The sequence below is a fragment of the Vigna angularis genome, chromosome 9 (assembly GCF_016808095.1).
Source record: "Vigna angularis cultivar LongXiaoDou No.4 chromosome 9, ASM1680809v1, whole genome shotgun sequence".
Taxonomy (NCBI): domain Eukaryota; kingdom Viridiplantae; phylum Streptophyta; class Magnoliopsida; order Fabales; family Fabaceae; genus Vigna; species Vigna angularis.
Window position 1 is genome coordinate 3,378,982 of NC_068978.1, and position 23,027 is coordinate 3,402,008.

General features: G+C 29.0%; 4 protein-coding genes across 4 annotated transcripts; 3 read left to right on the forward strand and 1 right to left on the reverse strand.

The window, feature by feature from the left end:
* Window positions 1-2,640: 2,640 nt before the first annotated feature.
* On the reverse strand, window positions 2,641-3,475 carry LOC128194041 (germin-like protein subfamily 3 member 1). The gene has a single exon (XM_052868614.1). The coding sequence runs from the start codon at window positions 3,450-3,452 to the stop codon at window positions 2,811-2,813; it is 642 nt and encodes a 213-aa protein (XP_052724574.1). The 5' UTR covers window positions 3,453-3,475; the 3' UTR covers window positions 2,641-2,810.
* Window positions 3,476-9,777: 6,302 nt separating this feature from the next.
* On the forward strand, window positions 9,778-10,635 carry LOC128194037 (germin-like protein subfamily 3 member 1). Its single transcript, XM_052868604.1, has one exon. The coding sequence runs from the start codon at window positions 9,801-9,803 to the stop codon at window positions 10,440-10,442; it is 642 nt and encodes a 213-aa protein (XP_052724564.1). The 5' UTR covers window positions 9,778-9,800; the 3' UTR covers window positions 10,443-10,635.
* A 6,816-nt stretch (window positions 10,636-17,451) lies between these two features.
* LOC128194045 (germin-like protein 8-13) lies at window positions 17,452-18,081 on the forward strand. The gene has a single exon (XM_052868625.1). The coding sequence runs from the start codon at window positions 17,452-17,454 to the stop codon at window positions 18,079-18,081; it is 630 nt and encodes a 209-aa protein (XP_052724585.1).
* A 3,211-nt stretch (window positions 18,082-21,292) lies between these two features.
* Window positions 21,293-22,116, forward strand: LOC128194071 (auxin-binding protein ABP19a-like). Its single transcript, XM_052868725.1, has one exon. It carries the CDS (start codon window positions 21,397-21,399, stop codon window positions 22,015-22,017), a length of 621 nt encoding a protein of 206 aa, XP_052724685.1. The 5' UTR covers window positions 21,293-21,396; the 3' UTR covers window positions 22,018-22,116.
* The last annotated feature ends 911 nt before the right edge of the window (window positions 22,117-23,027 follow it).

The following is a 23,027-nucleotide window of genomic DNA, read 5'->3' on the forward strand; positions in this document are numbered from 1 at the left end:
ATAATAATGTAGGCGCATCATATCAATACAACAACCAAAAAAATTAATTAAAAAATGACACATATATACTATGTGTTTTTTTCTTATAAGGCCTTTTAGCAGCAGTAGTTCCAGTTCCAATGGAATTTCAATCACCATCAATAAGCTCTGCTTCATAATTATTATTAGAGATGACATCTTCCAATATTAATGCTTAGCTATTAATATCAATAGTAAATCACAATATATCAATAGGAAATATTAATGCTTAGCTAGAAAATAGAATAAAAGAAGCATAAATAAATTAAAGAAAACAATAACATAAATAATGGATTAGATACCAGCTTCCGGTTACGCTTTCCTTTTTCCATGGCATTAAACTCCTCAACTTTATGCTCTTATACTTGTCTCTTAACAACTCCTTCCAGCAATGTTTTTGCCATACTTCCATCAATTACAATGAAGTTTTTAGATCCATATTAGTTTTAACCTCTGTCACCCGGTTAACTAAGCAACATGTGTTAGCAATGAGTAATCTCCCTAGTTCAATGATGAGATTAAGACCACGGGAAATAACAAGATCTCGTACCTACTCAAAACCATGAAACAAAAAATTGATATTAGCAGGTATAGCATGTGCACATTTAATAAAGCGTAGTCCAATTTACTTATTCTACTATAAAGGGGTAATATAACAACAGGTCAAAGACTGATATGAATTGGCAGTGCTGAAGCATATGCTCCTTATGATATATAACACTTACAAACATATGTGTGAAAACTTAAGTATCCAACTAATGAAATCAATAGTATTACCTTTAGTCCCACAGAGAAATCTGATTGATCTTTGCCGTCATTATTCGTAGATATCAGAGGTAGAACTGTTGATAAAACAATAGTCAAATCCTGCAACCAACAATTGTATTTAATTTCACAAGTGATAAAAGTGCAGCATGATACAACACAACATTGGAATGTGTCCATGATTCAGAGAGAAATGAGATAGTGTTGCACTTGCATACATACATCATTGAAAAGGTGATTCGTAAAGCATCAAGAAGATAAAATAAGAATTGTGCAAGATGTTTTAGATTAAATGTGATTTTTCACTGGAGCAATTTTACAAACACCTTACGACTTAAAATATCATTACAATTTCACCAAAATACCCCAAAATGTCAAAATCTATTTGGGTCTCATAATGCACCCAACTCAACACCCAACAAAATCACAGCATTTCACTAAACACGCACCAATAATTTATTTTAAAAAAAATAGAAAAAAACTTCACTGCTATTACTCATAATTCTTTAAATAAAAGAAAAAGTTAAAATATAGTTGCGGTTGAAACCTCGAAATTTTCCAGAGGTTTTTCCGGCCGCAGAAAAAAAACATCTCCTATAATATATAATTTTTGTAGTGTTATGACTGTTTCTACTAATAGACAAATTTACATGAGCTTAGCTGAATGTTTTTTTTTTCAATTGTGTTTATTTTTTATTTATGAAACTAAATTTCAATTCCACATATTTTTAAATGTTAGGACTATAATGTTTTAAGTATCAAATTTAGCTAATACAAATATAAATTTTATAGGGAAAAATAATAGTTATTTTGGTTTCATAATTAAAATTTTTAAGTTTAACAAAATATTAAAATGGATTTCAAATTCTATAAGTTTATTTACAACTCTTGGGTTAAAAAAAAGAAGGAAACACGTATCAAAAGACAAAACAGCTACGAATATGTATTATTTAACCAAAACTTATACATTATTATACTTATCAAAAATTAACTACAACCATCTTTATCATTCATAAATAACTTAAAACATTATTGTCCTAACATTTAAAAATAACATATTTAAAAATATGTGGAATTAAAATTAAGTTCTATAAATAAAAAAACATGATTGAAAAAAAAAAACTATGCTAAAAATGATCACGTAAATTTTTCTATTATAGAAACAGTCATAAGTAAAATTAGTTGGTATTTGTACAATAGCTATTTAGTCTTTCTAAGAAAGCATCGTGCAAAGGAACATAACTTACTGCTAAAAGAAATGGCATGCATTTCCTTATTCATAATTCATACGAAAAGCTTTGGTACCTTAACAATATTAATTATGTTAATACTTTAAGTATTTTATATTTTAAATTAAATTAAATTATTAATTAGTTATATTGTTAAAATAAATCTGTCAAGTATTTATTTGATAGAAGGTGTTAAAATCATATATAAGATCTTCTAACTTTATCTTCTCATATCATACTTTGACCTCATTTATAATTATAAGAGTAATTTTTTTGAAAATAGTAATTAATTCCTTAATTCTTTAAAGTGTTTTGAGAAATCAAAAAATATGATAATTCGTTTAACTCTAAATAAGTTATTTAATAAAAATTATATACACGCACTAAAGATTAGAAAAAGGACACTGATAATAAAAAAATAATTGTTATTTTCTTAAATTTTAAAACTCAGTTAAATAAAAAAAAAATCCTTTTTTATATGCGCGATACTTTATAAAAGAGAGAGTATCAAATAAAAAACAGATGTGAAAAATTACTTAAATTTTATAAAATCCGTAGTTGTGAAACAAACAAAAAAAGTCAAAAGATTGATCATTTTGCAAAGTGAGAAAACAAACAAATGTACTCATACTGCCAAAACACATCTTAATACAATATCATTATTTTAGAAAACTGCAAGTAACACACATTAATGTTGACATAACATAAGTAACTTGATCAAGTACATGATCCAAACCTCCGAATGAAAAAGACAAGGACATAGACAACATTATCATGGACCATGATTAGCAACAAACTTTAGGAATCAGCAATTCCTATGCCACCAAAACGAGCCTTAAGCTTGTTCACTTGTTCTACATCAAGGAAGGTAGTTTGTGCAATCACGTCAGAAGGTAAGCTGGTACCAAACAACAAAAGGTCAAGAAGTTGTGCTCCAGGGTTTGCACTACTGAAAGCCAGATAAGCAGTGGCTTTATCGTTTCCAGAATTCACTTGAAAATGCAGTTGTCCTTGTGGGAAAACCATAACATCTCCTGGTTTCAATGTCTTCGAATAAAGATGAAATGGTGTCATAAAACCAGCAGTGATTTGACCTTCCGCCAGTATCAAAAGTTCAGTAGCTCCAGGGTGTGTGTGCATTGGGATTGATCCACCTTTTGCTATGTCTAACCGTGCTGCGGAAACACCAAGACCATTCAAACCTGGAAAATCAGTGACAAATGCAGAGGTTAATGCAGCATTGAAAGTGTTTGTGGTGTTTCCCGCAACCAAGCCAGAGAACACAAAGTCATCCGCCGTCACTGTGTTAGGTGGTTTGCACTGATAGCCTGAAGGAGTATCTGGACCCTTTAGGTCTGCTACACAGAAATCATTCACAGCAGCATAGGTAGTGAATGAGAGAAGACTGAAGAGGAAAAGAATCTGAGTTATCTTCTTCATCTTTCAACTTTGATGAATGAATTTGATGTGAAGGTAATGTGATGTTGGATAGCTATTTATAAAGTTATTCTTACACGTTTTCAAGGTACGTGGCCCTTAAATCCTCCACGAAAACACTTATACTCTTAAAACAGATAATAAAATAATAACATTTATATTTTTTAATTAATTCATTCTAAAAATAAATGCATGTGTATGAGCTGCATAATTACATTTTGTACACTGTACATTTTGTTCACTATTCTCTCGAAAACCTTTAAATTATTTTTAATTTTTTTTTTGTAATAAATTATATTAAGTACCTGTAGTTTTGAATAGAGGATGGTTTTCATTACTAGTTAATGCACACTTCATAAGCTATTTATCTTTTGAAGGATAATAAATTTTAGTATTTACTTTCCATTACAATAATTTTGTTAATTATTTGATTGAATATTATTCACAGAAACTGTTAATAAACTTAAATTTATTGAAAGATTATTTAAATAAATTTTATATTTTAATTTATAAACAGAAACTTCCGTCAATATGAATACAGAAAAAAGTGTTATTTATAGAGTACAATTATTATTATTTTGTTAATAATTAATTATCACAACTATGAATAATAATCTAATGGTTTTTTTTTTTATATTTAGGGTATATGGATGAAGAAAAAAGAAATTCCTAAGAAGAAAGGAGGAGGAGATATTGTTAGTAGTGGTAAAGATGATGACTTGGTGGTGACAATTATAGAAAAGTTAGAAGAAGGTGAAAGACGTGGAAAATGAAAGAGAATGACAAAAATAATAAGAGATGATATCCAAAAAATAAAAACAACTTAAAAGTGACAGTGATGACACTACGACCCAATGACAATCAAAAGGAAAGAGATGAAAAAACAAAACAAAACATAAAAGTAAGAGAAGGTAAGAAAAATATAAAATCATATATTTTATCAACGAATTTTACTCAAAAATATTTATCAATAAACATTTAACAATGGATTTTTTATTATCGATACTTGAACACGGTACATCCATTGATAAAATTTATTAACGATAACTTTACTACGAATTTTTACTTATCGGAAATTTGTTGATAAACATGATTTTATGATAAATTTTTGTTATTATGCTCATAATTATTATGTTAGTAATTGTCTTATAATGTTAGTAATTAAATAAAATTAAATATTTCTAATTAATGATGAATTTTATAAATGGATATACCGACGATAGTCAATGGTGCACCGGCGGTGGTCAATGGTCACCGGTAGCGGAGATGGAAGCAAAGGTGCAATGCGAATGGATAAACGTGGTTGAGGAAGCGGTGAAAGCAGTTGGCGGTGGTGATAGTCCAGAGAGGTCGAGATGACGGTGGTAAACGACGGTAGATGGAAGCAAAGGAGAAACTCTGACGAGAGAAGGGAGAGTGTTAGCAGGGAAGATGATGAACATCGCAAGAGTGGTTTTGTTTCGCGTTTCTGAAATTTAAACCGGCTATTACCTCGGTTATAACTACAGCTGAAGCGTAAACCCTTTAAAAAATATTGAAAATAAAATTATTAATTCCTATATGCATCGTTTTCCTGCAAAACCGAGGTATAAACACCATATTGTTTTGATTAAAAGACAACAGAAGAAGTTGAGCCTACGACAAATTAAACTTAGAACGTCCTAAATAAGGGATTGTGAGCTTTTGATAGTACATACTTTGATACAAAAATATCATCACGATTTGATACGCTTCAGTTTCTACAAAACCAAAGCGTGTATAATGCGTTAAAAACCATTTTTTTTACTAGTGTTAGGATACTGGTTTTTGTTATCTTTTAGTGTATTTTATTTAAGCCATTGATGATTTTAGGAAAATATTTTCGGTGGAATATTTGGTGGAGTATTGTTCCTTCTTTTCCAAACGTGCAGCTTTAGTCATTTTGTTGTGAGAAGTTTTGTTTGATAAGTGCACATGTTGTTTATCTAGGCTAGAAAAGATGTCATTTGATTCCATCTAATGATTCACTTGAATGGTTTCTGCCATGTGTTATATGAGTCTTGGCATGTAGGTGTTGGTTTGTATAAAATATAATTAAGTTGGTAGCATGGGTTTTCCCTTCATTGTCCAGAGTATGGACCAAAGATGGCCTTCCTCTTTTCTGTCATAGTTTTAATAATTGAACAAAACATCATACATATTTCACGTGAAAATGGAAAATAATTGTATCTGCATAGTTTACATTTGGTTGAGAAAATTATTTTTAGGCATGAGAATGGTAGATAGAAAGTAAGGAGAGGAAATATAGTAAAGTTGTTTGCTAATGTTTTAACTTGATCGAGGGGTGCATACCATAATGCGTGTAATTATATCTTCATTTATTTTAAACAAAGCTATATTAAGAAATACATGACTTAGCCTTTTTTAAGTATAATTCATTTCAATTATACTATATGCACATTAGATGGCCGGATATTAGTGCTTGTATAAAATAGAGTTGAGTTGGTATCTAATATATACATCAATATAACCAAGTAAATTAAATGTTGACCAACAAGAAAAGACGATCATAATAAGTTGGTTTATATAACTAACCTTGTTTTAAGGACTATATTTATTATTCTTTTGCATTTTGTATCAGGATGTCTTACAATAGGAGTTATCATTCGGCAAAAAACAACAGTTTAATATATATTCTTAACTAATTAAGAAGCTCGTCCTTTTTATGGTTGATGTCAAGATAATAAATAAGGATTTGTATGTATATATAAATCTTTATTTTAGCATTTAAATACATAAAATTTTAAAATATTAAATTAGTTTTTACGTTTTTTAAATGATATATAAGGATTATTTGTATACAAATTTTAGTTTTAACTAAATAAAGTATAATTTTAAAAATTCTAAGTTTTCTAAAATATCCAAGTTAACATGTTTTTTTTCACATTCATGGACCTGAACCTGATGTCAGTCCACCTACCCTTCCCTATGCATTAAATTGAATAATAAGGTGGTGATATTTAAAGCTTAATTAGAAATAATTAATTTTTATTAATTACTAACAAAAAATTTCTAACATAATGATTATCGTAGTATAGTATCAAAAGTTATAAAAAAATCGTGTTAATCAATAAATTACTGATAAATAAAAATTGGTCAATAAAGTGATTGTTCATAAACTTTATCTATGGATGTATTGTCAAGAAGGGTTGATAGTCATAAATCCATCGTTAAATTTTTTATGATAAATATTTGTGAGTAAAATTTGTGATAAAATACACAATTGAGTCTTTTTTTTATTATTTTTTTGTTTTTACATCTTTTTCTCTTTTGATTGTCATTGAGTCGTAACGCTATTATCATCATTTCCAAGTTATTTTCATCTTTTAGAATCTCGTTCTCTTACTATTTTTGTCATTCTGTTTTCTTTTCCTCTTCTTTCAGCTCCTTTTAACTTCGACAACATCTACCATCATTATTACCAAACTATCATCTTTATCTCTATGAACACCATCTCTTCCTTCTTTTCCTCCTCTTCCTTCTTTCTTTCTCTTATGTTAATAAAATTTAATTAAACTATTATCAATAATTTTTATTGGTATTAAAAATTATATTTAATGAGTGAAAAAAAATCAATAAATTATAATTTTTTTAAAAGAAAAGTGATTGGTTATTATCATTATTGTCTAATCAATATTATCTTTATTTTTTTATCTCTTTTTGATTTCTCATCTATTAATTCTTTTTTTTCTTAACATAATAGAGTTTCTCTTTTAAGAGTTTTGACAAGTTCTTTTTATTGAATCTCTTGGTAGAAATCTTTTTGTCCTCATTTATTATGTTTTTCTTTTCAATTTGTATTTATGTTGTTTATTCTATTTGTTGAGTATGTGTTAATTACGAATATGAATGTGTCGAATTTGTTTTTTTTTTTTGTTACTTTTTTATTTATGAGTCTTTAGAGTTTTTTTTATATATTTTGATTAAGAATTAAAATTTGTTTGGTTTTGTAAACTTAAATTAATTTTAAAATTTAGTTCTTAACTAGAATAATGAGTTAGATTTTAGCTTAAAAAAAATTAAAATTTATTGTTTATTGGATTTGTTGTATTATCTACTATTATATCACTTATTAATATTTCACACTCACTCAAAATATATATGCAGAATTTGAATATTATAACTAAAAATAAAACAATTTTATAATAAAAGAAAAATAAGATTTTATAAACTGATTTTATAAAATTAAATTAAGTTTAAAATTTATTTATTATATAGGAGTAAAGCTTAGTTTTGGATCAAACTGGATATATTTTCTGTATGGTGTTGTATGTGAGGGTCTTCATAGATGGTCATATGCAAGATGAGCTGTTGGATCAGGTTTTGGTGTAAGGGTGTTGCTCCATCCACAACCCCAGGTGTTTCTACATTTTCTCACTATTTTCTTTGATTCCAAAAATACTCTATACATTCCTACTATTTTTTTTATTCCAAAAATACCCTACACCTCTCCACTATCCTCAACAATCTTTCTCTTTCTCTTTCTGCATTAATGGAACATTCATATGACTTAGATTTAAACTTGTGATATATTGCAAAATATCAAATTAAGAGGAAACTTCAATATTAGTGCTTCTACCAATTTCATTTTATAAACTTAAAAGTTAGATGGAAATACAAAATAATAAACATAATAGTATTAATAGTAAATAATATATTATTATTATTATTATATACTAACTTTATAATGACGAAAGAACTAATAAATTCTAAATCTTTAACAAATAACTTTTCTTTTATATTTTAAGTATTTAATAATATTTTTATATTATTTATCTAATAAATTAAATACTTTATTCAAGTTATTTGAGTCAAACATGTAGGTAAGTTAAAACATAATATAATATTAAAAATTATAGATATTAAATGTAAACATTTTTCTAGAAATTTAGAACAAAACTTTATCATTTATTAAGTAATTTGAAGAAAAAAAAATATTGAATAGTGAAAATAAGATTGAATCAAACTTATTTAAGAAAAAGTGTAAATAAAATTTTGCAATATATCACAAGTTTAAATATGAGCCATGTAAATGCTCCATTAATGCGGAGAGAGAAAAAGAAAGATGATTGAATATAGTGAAGAAGTATAAGGTATTTTTGGAATAAAAGAAAACAATGAAGATGTGCAAAAGCACTTAGGGTAGTAGAGAGAGCAACATCCTTAGTGTAACAGGAAGGCTTTCCCATCTATCTATTAAATCCAGCCCAACATAATTGACACTCATGGGCATATATGAATTTGTCTAGGTCCAAAAAATAAGTATATGTAATTATTACTTTTAATAAAAATCAATTTTTATATTTATTTTTAAATTTGTATAACTTCATCTACTCCGTCAGTCCACACGTGAGATTTTCTAGATAGTAAAAGAAAAATTGGAAGGAAATTGAAAAACTTACAGAAAAGTTAGATGTGATGATGTGATGAGAACGTGGTTTGAAGAGTTCTCGGTATATTTGTATTTTGACTAACCTTGCTTTCACTGTACTTAACATGGATTAACAATGTTTAATATTTTGTAATGAAGAAAAAAATATAAATGATTGTCTACCATGACACATACATTTAGAGGATATGAACATAAAGTCTCTCAAGACTTTTCAAATATTGTTTGACAATTTTATTCTCTTATGTTATTCTTTTTTCTTCATCCATATATCCTTAATATAAAAAAAAAACGATTAGACTATCATTCATAGTTGTAACAATTAATTATTAACAAATAAAATATATCAATAATAATAATTGTAATTTACCATTAATATTTTTTATTGCTTTTATATTGATGGAAGTTTCTGTTTATAAATTAAAATATAAAATTTATTTAAATAATCTTTCAATAAATTTAAGTTTATTAACAGTTTCTGTGAATAATATTCAATCAAATAATTAACAAAATTATTGTAATGGAAAGTAAATACTAAAATTTATTATCCTTCAAAAGATAAATAGCTTATGAAGTGTGCATTAACTAGTAATGAAAACCATCCTCTATTCAAAACTACAGGTACTTAATATAATTTATTACAAAAAAAAAATTAAAAATAATTTAAAGGTTTTCGAGAGAATAGTGAACAAAATGTACAGTGTACAAAATGTAATTATGCAGCTCATACACATGCATTTATTTTTAGAATGAATTAATTAAAAAATATAAATGTTATTATTTTATTATCTGTTTTAAGAGTATAAGTGTTTTCGTGGAGGATTTAAGGGCCACGTACCTTGAAAACGTGTAAGAATAACTTTATAAATAGCTATCCAACATCACATTACCTTCACATCAAATTCATTCATCAAAGTTGAAAGATGAAGAAGATAACTCAGATTCTTTTCCTCTTCAGTCTTCTCTCATTCACTACCTATGCTGCTGTGAATGATTTCTGTGTAGCAGACCTAAAGGGTCCAGATACTCCTTCAGGCTATCAGTGCAAACCACCTAACACAGTGACGGCGGATGACTTTGTGTTCTCTGGCTTGGTTGCGGGAAACACCACAAACACTTTCAATGCTGCATTAACCTCTGCATTTGTCACTGATTTTCCAGGTTTGAATGGTCTTGGTGTTTCCGCAGCACGGTTAGACATAGCAAAAGGTGGATCAATCCCAATGCACACACACCCTGGAGCTACTGAACTTTTGATACTGGCGGAAGGTCAAATCACTGCTGGTTTTATGACACCATTTCATCTTTATTCGAAGACATTGAAACCAGGAGATGTTATGGTTTTCCCACAAGGACAACTGCATTTTCAAGTGAATTCTGGAAACGATAAAGCCACTGCTTATCTGGCTTTCAGTAGTGCAAACCCTGGAGCACAACTTCTTGACCTTTTGTTGTTTGGTACCAGCTTACCTTCTGACGTGATTGCACAAACTACCTTCCTTGATGTAGAACAAGTGAACAAGCTTAAGGCTCGTTTTGGTGGCATAGGAATTGCTGATTCCTAAAGTTTGTTGCTAATCATGGTCCATGATAATGTTGTCTATGTCCTTGTCTTTTTCATTCGGAGGTTTGGATCATGTACTTGATCAAGTTACTTACTTATGTTATGTCAACATTAATGTGTGTTACTTGCAGTTTTCTAAAATAATGATATTGTATTAAGATGTGTTTTGGCAGTATGAGTACATTTGTTTGTTTTCTCACTTTGCAAAATGATCAATCTTTTGACTTTTTTTGTTTGTTTCACAACTACGGATTTTATAAAATTTAAGTAATTTTTCACATCTGTTTTTTATTTGATACTCTCTCTTTTATAAAGTATCGCGCATATAAAAAAGGATTTTTTTTTTATTTAACTGAGTTTTAAAATTTAAGAAAATAACAATTATTTTTTTATTATCAGTGTCCTTTTTCTAATCTTTAGTGCGTGTATATAATTTTTATTAAATAACTTGTATAGTATGATATTTATCCCGAGCGGTTAGTACCCAAGACCGATCGCTCTATCTACTGTAGAAACGTCTCAACGTTCGTCAATTCTACCAAACGTTTGTTAACTCAACCAAAGTTAAAAGCGCTCTTCAAATCACGTCAAGTAAGTCCGCACACGTTAAAAGTCAAAACACACTCAATCAGTCGGATCGGACCAAACCAAGTTCAGCCGACGCTCAATTAAGTTAAACGATGTTGGGCCAATTAGTCCAACATTTAAGTAATTTGACCAATAGTCCAGCAGAAGAAAAAATAGTGAAAAAAATCTGACTTTAATATCGTGGATTACCAGGGCAACTAACCAGATTTTAAGAATAACATCGATTACGGAGAACTAATCGGATGTTAAGGTTGTATAGTATAATATCTACCCTGAGCAGTTAGCACCCAAGACCGATCGCTCTATCTACTGTAGAAACGCTCGAACGCTTGTCAACTCTACCAAACGTTCGTTAATTCAACCAAAGTTAAAAGCGTTCTTCAAACCACGTCAAGTAAGTCAGTGCACGTTAAAAGTCAAACCACACTCAATCAGTTGGACCAAACCAGGTTCAGCAGACGCTCAATTAAGTTAAACAATGTTGGGCCAATTAGCCCAACATTTAAGTAATTCGACCAATAGTTCAGCAGAAGAAAAAATAGTCAAAAATATCTGACTTTAATATCGCGGATTACCAGGGCAACTAACCGGATTTTAAGGTAATCAGTTTGTTTTACATTTTTAGGTTAAATACAATAGAGGCTAAGGAAAAAAGTTATGTTTTGCTCTAAGACTAGAAAGACCTTCTTGTGAGAAAAAGATCATTTGTTTTGATAACTGAGGTTCCATAACTGACATCTGACTTTAGCATCGGAGTATCTTCGAAGGTACCCCCATTTCCATTGAGGCGAACGCATTACATCAGTGAAAGGAGTGTAAACAATTTCCAGGAGGATAAACAGGCAATATCAATGGAGGAAGAGCGAGCATCCCTGACGTTCAGTAGTGGTAAAGCATCATCAACAAGGTTCGTGTCTTAGTTCCAAATAATCATACAAAAACATAACTTTTTTTTAGAGTTAAACAAATTATCATATTTCTTGATTTCTCGAAACACTTTAAAATATTAAGGAATTAAATGACTATTTTCAAACATAGTACTCTTAAATATAATAATAAATAAGGTCAAAGTATGATATTAGAAAATAAAGGCAGAAGATCTTACGATTTTAACACCTTCTATCGAATAAATACTTGACAAATTTATTGATCAAAGCTACTTTTAATAACTAGAAATTTTTACCAACTTTTTCATACGTAAAATTATCTTGTAATTAATATTCGAGAAAATTCTCTAGTTAATATTGATAAAAGGAATTTCATGTAAACGATAATAGATATTAATCGTAAAAATTATAGCCGAACGGTTATGGTCGAACGGCCTTACAGAAAGAGTTACAAATTTAAGCTATACAGATAAGCAAGTCTGACCGAACGGTTTACAAAAGCCAATACCGTACGGTCATACAAAAGAAAAGGAGAAGGTGATCGAACGATCACCTTACCATCAAACTATACTACTGACCGAACGTTCTACTGTTCGGTCTTAACTTCTACCTCAACTAGGTTTTCTTCCTTTAGCGCCTCTTCCAGCAGCTCGTCTCCTTCTGCTCACATCCACATAGATGATCATTGCAATGACAAAGACGAACGTACAAAACAGACAAAACAGGAAACATAGGAAAAGCTTATGTAATTTAATTCATGTATAAACATACATTTCACACAATCAAACACACAAGATAAATTTCATCATACGTTTCATGCAAAACCTAATACTAGATTGACTGTCCGGACTGTATGAAATCTGTGTAGCTACGACGTTCGTGCACCCGGGTGATGTAGTAACTGGGATACTCTCAACAACTGCCACCCGAGATTAGTCCTATCTGTCCAAATTAACCATAAGGACTAAGACCTCCTGCCGTTCCCACACATGACCTACCATCCTCTACGTGAGGACGAGTACTCACGGAACATCAAGATGAACCGCTAACTTAGCATGCCCACATTCATACTTTACCAATTTCAATATTCATTCATGAGTCATTCCTCCCTGGAACGCTCGTCCATAATCCACACATTTCATCCATATCATTTCTCTTCATCTTTCATTAATAATCATCTCACTTAAACATTTCACACATAGATCTGTAAGGATACCAAAATACCGAACGTTCAACCCTAACTCAGAACGAGATCAAACACTTGGAGCGAGACCGAGAGATCCCCAGTTCCAGAATGGATTTAGACCAAGAGGGTTACTATCGGATTGAGAAAGAAACCGAGTACAATCATATATCACAAGAAACGAATGGAACGAACGTTAAATTACAAAGTGAGCCAATTAGATGAACTGACTCTTGAGAGCTCCAACCGAAAACCAAAAAGACCATGCCAAGTACTAAGACTCTAGGCCGGAACCAATGGATACAGCCACTTCAATACATCAAAGAATAATAGTTAGAAGAATTCACATGAAGAACCCGAACGCATGTGAATACTTAGCTTGTTTGAGTTTAGCATCAAGAAAATCGAATGTCAGTCAATAACCGAGCACGGTAGAGAGAAAACTCTATTGAATTTGGACGAATGTTATTTTCATCAAGATAGATTATAGGAAAGAGAATGAGCACTTGATGTAAGACCGAGCACTACTCAATAAGAGCGATTGGTGTAAGACCGAGCACTACTAAATTTATATTAGAAATCTTGATAAATATAATAAGATACTTATTGGAGTAGTGTTTAATAATAAACGAAAATATACAAATACATATATACATACTTAAGTTTATAACTGAATACTAAGAACCAACTATGCTTGGCCGAACGCTCATGCACAGTATTTCGAAACTAAGATGCTCGTCCTTAACTAAGATTCTTCCCAAATGAAAGAATCCAATTCTAACCAAGTTTACTAGAAAAACCGAACGGTCAATGACCGTTCAGTGACGAACGTACACTTTTATAGGGGAAATTTCATACCAGAATCATTTATATTCAAACTTATTTCTCAACATATATTTTCATAATTTCATACATTCATATCATAGTCAATTTTCATACTTCATACAATCCAAACATATCAACCATCATATATCATATTAAATCAGTCAATTCAACGAACGTTCATGCAATAGAAATAACGCACAAAATAAATTAATAAGCTTCCCTTACCTCTGAGCATGAACGAACGTTCCTATAGACAAAATACGATTCGCCTGACTACAATTCCTTCTACCCTCAACGCTCAACAATTCTTCAAACTAAACCAACAACAGACCAAAATGGTTCAGAACAAGACTATAAACTCATGCAACCAGAACTTGGTTTGCATGTGTCAGAGAACGAACGACTAAAGGAGAAAAAGAACTTACCAGTTCAGAACTCGAAACTGATCGGTTCAAACTGAAGCTCTTGACGTCGGAAGTGCTTCTACGGTGCCTGAACGGGGATTGGAGAAGAGAAAGGGTAAGATTTCGTAGAGAGAAGGGAAAGCTTTTAGTGAGAAAGAGGAGAAATGAGATTTTCAGAGTTTGGGGAAGAAGTGTGCATGCAGAGAGTATGACATGAATTTTCTGAAAAATCAAGTTTTGCTTCTCACGTCAAAACGAGCGTTCGCTCATTTGCCGACACCTGTCTTCCACTATCTAATTTCCATATCCTCATCGCTTGACACCTGACGTCCGTTCAGAGGGTTTTTTGGTGAGTTTTAAATGAGGTATGACACATTTGATATTTAAAAAACAATACATTCACTAAATATATATAACAATGCATATTAGAATTTTAAGATAAAAAATAAAATAAATATAACGAAATATTACTATTTTAAATTGTAATATGACTTTTTTTTATTATCATTCTATTCACTGACAAAAAAAAAATGTATCTATATGATATTTTTTGTTTTTTACATTCAATTTATGTATATGATATTTTTTGTTTTTTACATTCAATTTATGTCCGACATAATTATGAAAGATGTAAATTTATATATGATATTAATGTTTATAAAAAATAGGGAAATTTAGTTCAGATTATTTTATAACAAAAATAAATTTACATATTATATTGAAACACAAAATGTAAACTTTTGACCAAAATTTATGTATGATATTTTTTTTTTGTCAAAATTAATGTTTGTTTATGCTATAATAAACATAAATTTACTTTTGTTTGTATTATAATAGAGATAAATTTTATTTTTTTAAAAGAAAATTGAATTAATTTATGATATTGTCATAATATAATTTTCTATATTTTGTGAATTTTAATCGATATAAAAATTCATTATAAAAAAGTATTTTTTTTTTCACTAGTTTAAGATAAAAAGTTTTGGATTCACATTGGAAACATCTAAAGTATTATACTTTAAACCAAAACTATGGACGACAAACTTTTACGACGTCTATGTTTATTTCCTTTTTAAGAAAAATCGAAAGAAAGATGAATTAAATTGAGAGCAATGAGATGGTTGGGAGGTTGTGTGTGTCAGATGAAGATGCAATAATGGTGGAAGAAGGGACTAATATTTCTGTTCAAGACTTAACAGATAAAGTACTCTTTATTCAACATTATTCTTTAGTATCAACAAAAACTTGTTTTTCTTACATACAAATATTAAAACACAAACAACGTAACTAAAATTTAAAACTCCCTTTAAGCGTGCAAACTAAACTTAAGGAACATTCAAATCATTCTATATATTTCATAGAAAAAGACAACACGCAATATCCTCTCTTCTTTCTCCAATATGTATCTTACGTAAATTTTAAGTTAATGATAAATTTAAATATTTTGATTAATTTTTTGTGAAACTTTTATTGTATATTTAGTATTAAAAAAATTATATTTTTTAATTTAGTTTTTGTCGTTTAATTTTTCTATCAATCAACTGAGACGATTATTTTTCTATTTTTTAAGATGCAGAAATAATAAACAAGATAACAACGGTGTTAAGAACAAAAATTAAATGACAGAATCTCAATTCAAAAATATTATATTATTTAATACTTAATAAACAATAAAATTTTAATAAAAACTCATTTATCTAGATTTATTAGAAACTACAATTATTCATCCTACTTAATTTTTAAAATGATGTAGTATATCATGCATCACTTACACATTTTACCCTTTTCCACAAATTTCATATTCACCATTATAGAGATTATTATCTACTAAATAATTTACATATTGTACATCTCAATGTTCAACATGCTAATCATAATTTTTATTAACAAAAATATATGTTAAGATAAGATGATTTAATGAACCCCACTAGAAGGTTTAATTTATGACAATTAATATTACAATCTTTCTAATATGTGTTATTGCAGGATCTTTAAATATGTTTTTATCTCAAATCAAACTACCACAAGGACCTCGTTTAATACTTTGACAAACAACGTATCACAGATTAAATTTAAAGTGAAATTGAAATCTACCCAGACGTAATAATAAATGATTTAAAAGTTTATTTTTAAAGTAGTTATTCTTGAGAATTTTTAGTCTTATAGATTAAGAAGATGTAACTTTGATAAGTTTGTATATTTCTAATAATTTGTTGATTAGTAAAACTTTCTGTCCAGGGAGTATTTGAAGTAGTCCACGACGAATTTAGGTAAATTAGTATAAAATATTATGTGTACTTGATTTTTGTTGATCTTTAGTACAATGTAAAATGGTATTAACCAAACACACTTTTATATATATATATATATATATATATATATATATATATATATATATATATATATATATATATATATATTATCAAAATGGGTTATAAAACTAAAACATTTATGGTAAAAGGTGTGAAAGTGAGATTTTTGAAGGAAAAAAATACACGACCGACAATTTATGCAAAACTTAGTGATGTCAAAATAGGTTAGAATTCACGTACTAATTTGGTTCATTAAGGATTCATTAAGGATTCAGGTCAAGTTGAGTTTGAAAAAAATATCATTTTTTGATACTTGTAGATGGGATAGAAAAAATATGTTTCAAAGAGAAAAAATATTATGAATTTATCTATTCAATATTCTCATATTATAAATAGATAAGTGACACAAAAAATATCAATTTTAGAAACTTATTATTTGTTCACCTTGTGTACTTGTTTTTGGATTACATTTAGATTGTTTGATATTTTTTTATTTTGAATTGTTTTTAATGTTTAATATTATTTTAAAATAAAAATTATTTAGATTTGATTAATAAAAAAATTAATTTTTTTAATATTTAAAAGAAATTATAATTAAATAAGTTAATGAATGAAATTAATAGCCATCAATGGCTAACGAGTTTAAATTTTTTTTGTTAATAAAAAAAGTTGATTGTAAATCAAACCTGACTAAATCGAACTTAACAGGAGACAAAACTTTTATCTTGACTTTGTTATAAATATAACTATTAGGTAGCCAATCGAGTCTCACAATCCCTCTTTTGTTCTAATAGATTCATGATCAAAAGAGATGATGAACAGGATTGTGATTCTCTTACTTTGTGTCCTTTTTTCGTCCACTTCCCATGCTTCTTTTCCGGAAAAGTTCTGCAAGGCTGACCTCAACGGTCCAGACAGCCCTTCTGGCTATCTCTGCCTGCCATCTGAAACAGTAACAGCTGCAGACTTTAAGTACACTTTTAATGGAAAAGCAGGCATTCTAGTCCCACCCAACACTCTAGTATTCCCTGCAACTGTTGCTCAGTATCCTATACTCAACGGTCTTGGAATTTCTGGAGCAATTGTAGAGATCCCGGAAGGTGGAATTCTTCCAGTGCATGATCATGATGCAACTGAAATAGTACTGGTGATTGAAGGTCAAATTGATGTTGGAATCTTGACACCTCGGAAAGCTTTTCGCAATAAACTTACACCGGGAGATGTTTTCCTTTTTCCAAAAGGACTGCTGCATTATCTTATCAATTCTGGTCGTGGGAAAGCCGTTGCTTTTGCCGCTTTTAGTTCCCCTAACCCTTCTTTTCGTTTTCTTTATGAAGAACTGTTCACCAACGACGTCCCTAGCATCACCATTTCCCAGATTAGCTTCCTTGATGTAGCCCAAGTCAGGAAGCTCAAGGCTCGTTTCAATGGCACCGGCTAGGTTTTGTGTTTTCCTTCTGACAATGAATCGTCTTCTGCAATAAACTTGTTTCTGCGTTCGTCTCTGTATTCCTTCCAATAATCATTGTCAGCAATTAACTGTGTTTCACTCTTAATCTTACCACTTCCGTAGTACATCTTTAATTTACACTCATTTCACGCTATTTTTACTGTTAGAAAGATGAAAATAGGTGTCAAAGTGCATCAAACTAATTATTTTCCTTTAAACAAAAATTTTATGGTCCTTTTAACTATATATAATATCATATTCGTATAAGAACAATGAAAAAAAAAATTGCAATAAAATAGTAATGTATAATTGTATAAAATAAAGAAATATCATGGTCCATGTATAAATTCTTAAGGCTAACTTTGGTATATAATGTTTGACACAATAAATGCCTTAGTGAACAAAAAAATCCAAAATCGTCTTACACACTACAAAATATAATAATATAAAAAGGGTTTCTTTTCGACAGTTTTAAAAATCTTCACTAATTTTTGAAAAACCACAATTAAATTTTAATTTTTTTAAATAAATTTTTGTCGGTTTTGGTAAGAAACTATAGTTACATTTTTAATTTTTTTTTAAATAATTTGCCTTAGTTATATTTTTAGTTTCTTTTTTGAAATAATTTGTCGACGGTTTTAGGAAGCAAAATTGCAGTTAACTTTTTATTTTATTTTTTAAATAAATTTTCTGTAATTTTTTAGAAATTGGTAAGTGTTGAAACATTTCTCCTAAGCCAATTTGTTTTTCATCTTCTTCTTCTCCGCTACTTCGCATCTTATTTACAACTTTTCGTTTTTTCTTCTTTAGTTTCCTTTATTATTGAATTTGTCATTCACAAGCCCTTCATTTATTCACTTTAGTACAAATCCGTCTTTCGTTTTTCAAGTCCCCCACCGTTTCTCTTCTCCTTTATCTCTCACTGTTCAGAAAAACACCACGAACAGGATTATCCACACCATGACAACTTGAGCGCAACCAACCACACCACACGCACTTTAGCTTGAGACTTTAAAAACCCACCACATCGGTGACTCACTGCAGCAACAAGCAATGGCAACGCCAAACGAGAGCTTGATCACCCACTGTGGCGAGAGTTTCACCCACCATAGCGATGACAACTAGTGATGACGACTAGCGACAACAAAGACAATGAAGCAACGACGAACAACACAACATAACTTCCGGGACAAACAAAGTACGAAGGAGAAAGAAAAGCACAAAAAAAGGAGAAAGAGATGCATAGAGATGGCAAAAAATTTGCACATAAAATTCACAACGCATGCATAATTACCTGCAAATATTTATTATCTATAATCCACGAGTAGAGAATATTTTAATACCCACTTATAAATGGGTCGAGTGACTATTCCTGTTCATGGATACTCGCTACTCGCAAAAAATAAAAATAAAAATTTAATTTATTTTATTAAGTTAAATTTAATTAAAATTAACATTAATTTATATTTTACAAGATTAAATGTAATTAAAATTGAATTTAAATTTATATTTAATTTAATTTATATTATATTTTATATATTTTTTTAATTCTATTTAAATTATTTTAATAATTTATTAAAATATATTTTTTTAAAATATTTGTGGGTATTCGCGGATATTCACGGATATCTGTGAATTTTAAAATATCTGCGGATATTTTTTAAGCAGGTATCCGTACCCGACCCGACTCATTGTCATCCTTACTTTTACCATTGTGCTACTTTTTATATTGATTTTAGGTCTAATTGATATAAATAAAGTGACTTTCTATATCAGTTCTAATTGCAACTCCTATAAAAAAAATTTATAGTTTATTATAATTTTGTCACTGTATCACTTTTTATACTGATTATAGATTTAATCGGTATAAAAAAGTTTGTCATATTTATGATATTATTATATCACTCTCTTGTGAATTCCAATTGATATAAAAAGTATTTTTTTTTTCACTAATTTAAGATAAAGAGCTTATTTGGATTCACATTGGAAACATCTAAACTATTATATTTTAAGCCAAACTATAGATGACGAACTTTTCCCAAAATTGAAGACGTCTATGTTTATTTCCTTTTTAACGAAAATCGAAAGAAATGAATTAAGTTGAGAGCAAGGAGATGGTTGGCAGGTTGTGTGTGATGATGAAGGTGCAATAATGAGAGAGGTGATAGCGTGGGTTAATGGTGGACGAAGAGACTGATATTTCTGTTTAAGACTTAACAGAAATCATTGTTACATACAAATATTAAAACACAAACAACGTAACTAAAACTTGTCTTCTTACATACAAATATTAAAACACAAAAAACGTAACTAAAATTAAAAACTCCCTTTAAGCGTGCAAACTAAAACTTAAGGAAAATTCAAATCATTCTATATATATATATATATATTTCATAGAAAAAGACAACACACAATATCCTCTTTTCTTTCTCCAATGTATATCTTAGGCTTAATTAAATTTCAAGTTAATGATAAATTTAAAAATTTTGATTAAGTTTTTGTGAAACTTTTATTGTATATTGAGTATTAAAAACATTATATTTTTTAATTTAATTTTTGTCATTTAATTTTTCTATCAATTGAGACGATTATTTTTCTATCATTTAATTAATAATTTTATAATTGTTAACTTGCAATAACTTTTTAGACATTAACTCTTCATGACATCAACAATGAATATGGTTTAAAATTATAAAATTACTAAACAAAATAATATGAAAGATAACAACTAAATTAAGAGAATTAAATGACAGAATCTCAATTAAAAAATATCATACTATTTAATATTTAATAAATGATAAAAATTTAATAAAAACTCAATTAAAAATATCTATATTTATTAGAAACTCAAATAAAAACTACAATTGTTCATCCTACTTAATTTTAAGAAAGATGTAGTATTATGCATCCCTTACACATTTTACCCTTTTCCATTAAATTGATATTAATCATTATAGAGATCATTATCACCTAAATAATTTGCATATTGTACACGTCGATGTTCCACCTGCTAACCATATCTCTTTGACAAAAACATATGTTAAGATAAGACGATTTAATGAACCCCACTAGAATTAATATTACATATGATTTTTTTAATGTCACTGAAGGATGATTAGACCAATATGTTTTTGTCACAAATCAACCTACTATAAGGACTTCGTCTAATACTCTAACAAAATGAACTCGAACTTGGTTACTGCATACAAAAAGTTGGTCATCCAATACGCGAATAGGGCTATAAATAGCTAGCTTTTCCCACATTACCTTCACACCAAATCCCTTTATCGAAGTTTCAAGATAAAGATGATTGAAATTTTTGTTCTCTTGGCTCTTCTATCATTCACTTCCGATGCGGCAGTCAATGATTTCTGTGTAGCAGACTTAAAGGGTCCAGATAGTCCTTCAGGTTATCAGTGCAAGCCACCGAAATCCGTCACAGTGGATGACTTTGTGTTTTCTGGCTTTGTAGCTGGAAACACCACAAACATTTTCCGTGCTGCATTAACCTCTGCAGTTGTCACTGATTTTCCAGGTGTGAATGGTCTTGGTGTTTCCGCAGCACGGTTAGACATAGAAAAAGGTGGATCAGTCCCAATGCACACACACTCTGGTGCCACTGAACTTTTGATAATGGTGAAAGGTCAAATCACAGCTGGTTTTATGACACCATTTGCAGTTTATACGAAGACACTGAAACCAGGAGATGTTATGGTTTTCCCACAAGGGCAACTGCATTTTCAAGTGAATTCTGGAAAGAGAAAAGCCACTGCTTTTCTGGCTTTCAGTAGCGCAAACCCTGGAGTACAATTGCTTGACCTTATATTGTTTGGTAACGACTTACCTTCTGCCTTGATTGCAGAAACGACCTTCCTTGAAATTGGCCAAGTGAAGAAGGTTAAGGGACGATTCGGTGGCAGAGGCTAGGGATGCTTATGAATCAAATCACCCTTCGTCTTTGTTCTTCCAACTACAAGTATAGTAAATTTGTTTGTATGAGTGTTTTCTTGTATATTTATATTTGATCCCAAGCTTTATGATTTGAGGATTTTACTTTTAGTTGTAAAATTCTATCAACTCTTCAATTATGTTTTAACCTTTGCATACGTTGTTACAGATCCAGTTCAAATGCAGAGCTGATTAAAATACTTGTTTTAGGTAAAAAAAAAAAAAATACAATTTTTTTAGTATTAATATTTGTTTAAGAAAAAAATGACTCAATTTTTTTCAGTACTAATATAATTCTATTAAATTAATTATAAAATTATATTTAAGGAAAAAAAATTCTTTTTTATATTAATATATCTCTATTAAATTAATTATAATTTTATATCTGTTAATAAAATTTAATTAAACTATTATCAATAATTTTTATTGGTATTAAAAATTATATTTAATGAGTGAAAAAAAATCAATAAATTATAATTTTTTTAAAAGAAAAGTGATTGGTTATTATCATTATTGTCTAATCAATATTATCTTTATTTTTTTATCTCTTTTTGATTTCTCATCTATTAATTCTTTTTTTTCTTAACATACTAGAGTTTCTCTTTTAAGAGTTTTGACAAGTTCTTTTTATTGAATCTCTTGGTAGAAATCTTTTTGTCCTCATTTATTATGTTTTTCTTTTCAATTTGTATTTATGTTGTTTATTCTATTTGTTGAGTATGTGTTAATTACGAATATGAATGTGTCGAATTTGTTTTTTTTTTTTTTGTTACTTTTTTATTTATGAGTCTTTAGAGTTTTTTTTATATATTTTGATTAAGAATTAAAATTTGTTTGGTTTTGTAAACTTAAATTAATTTTAAAATTTAGTTCTTAACTAGAATAATGAGTTAGATTTTAGCTTAAAAAAAATTAAAATTTATTGTTTATTGGATTTGTTGTATTATCTACTATTATATCACTTATTAATATTTCACACTCACTCAAAA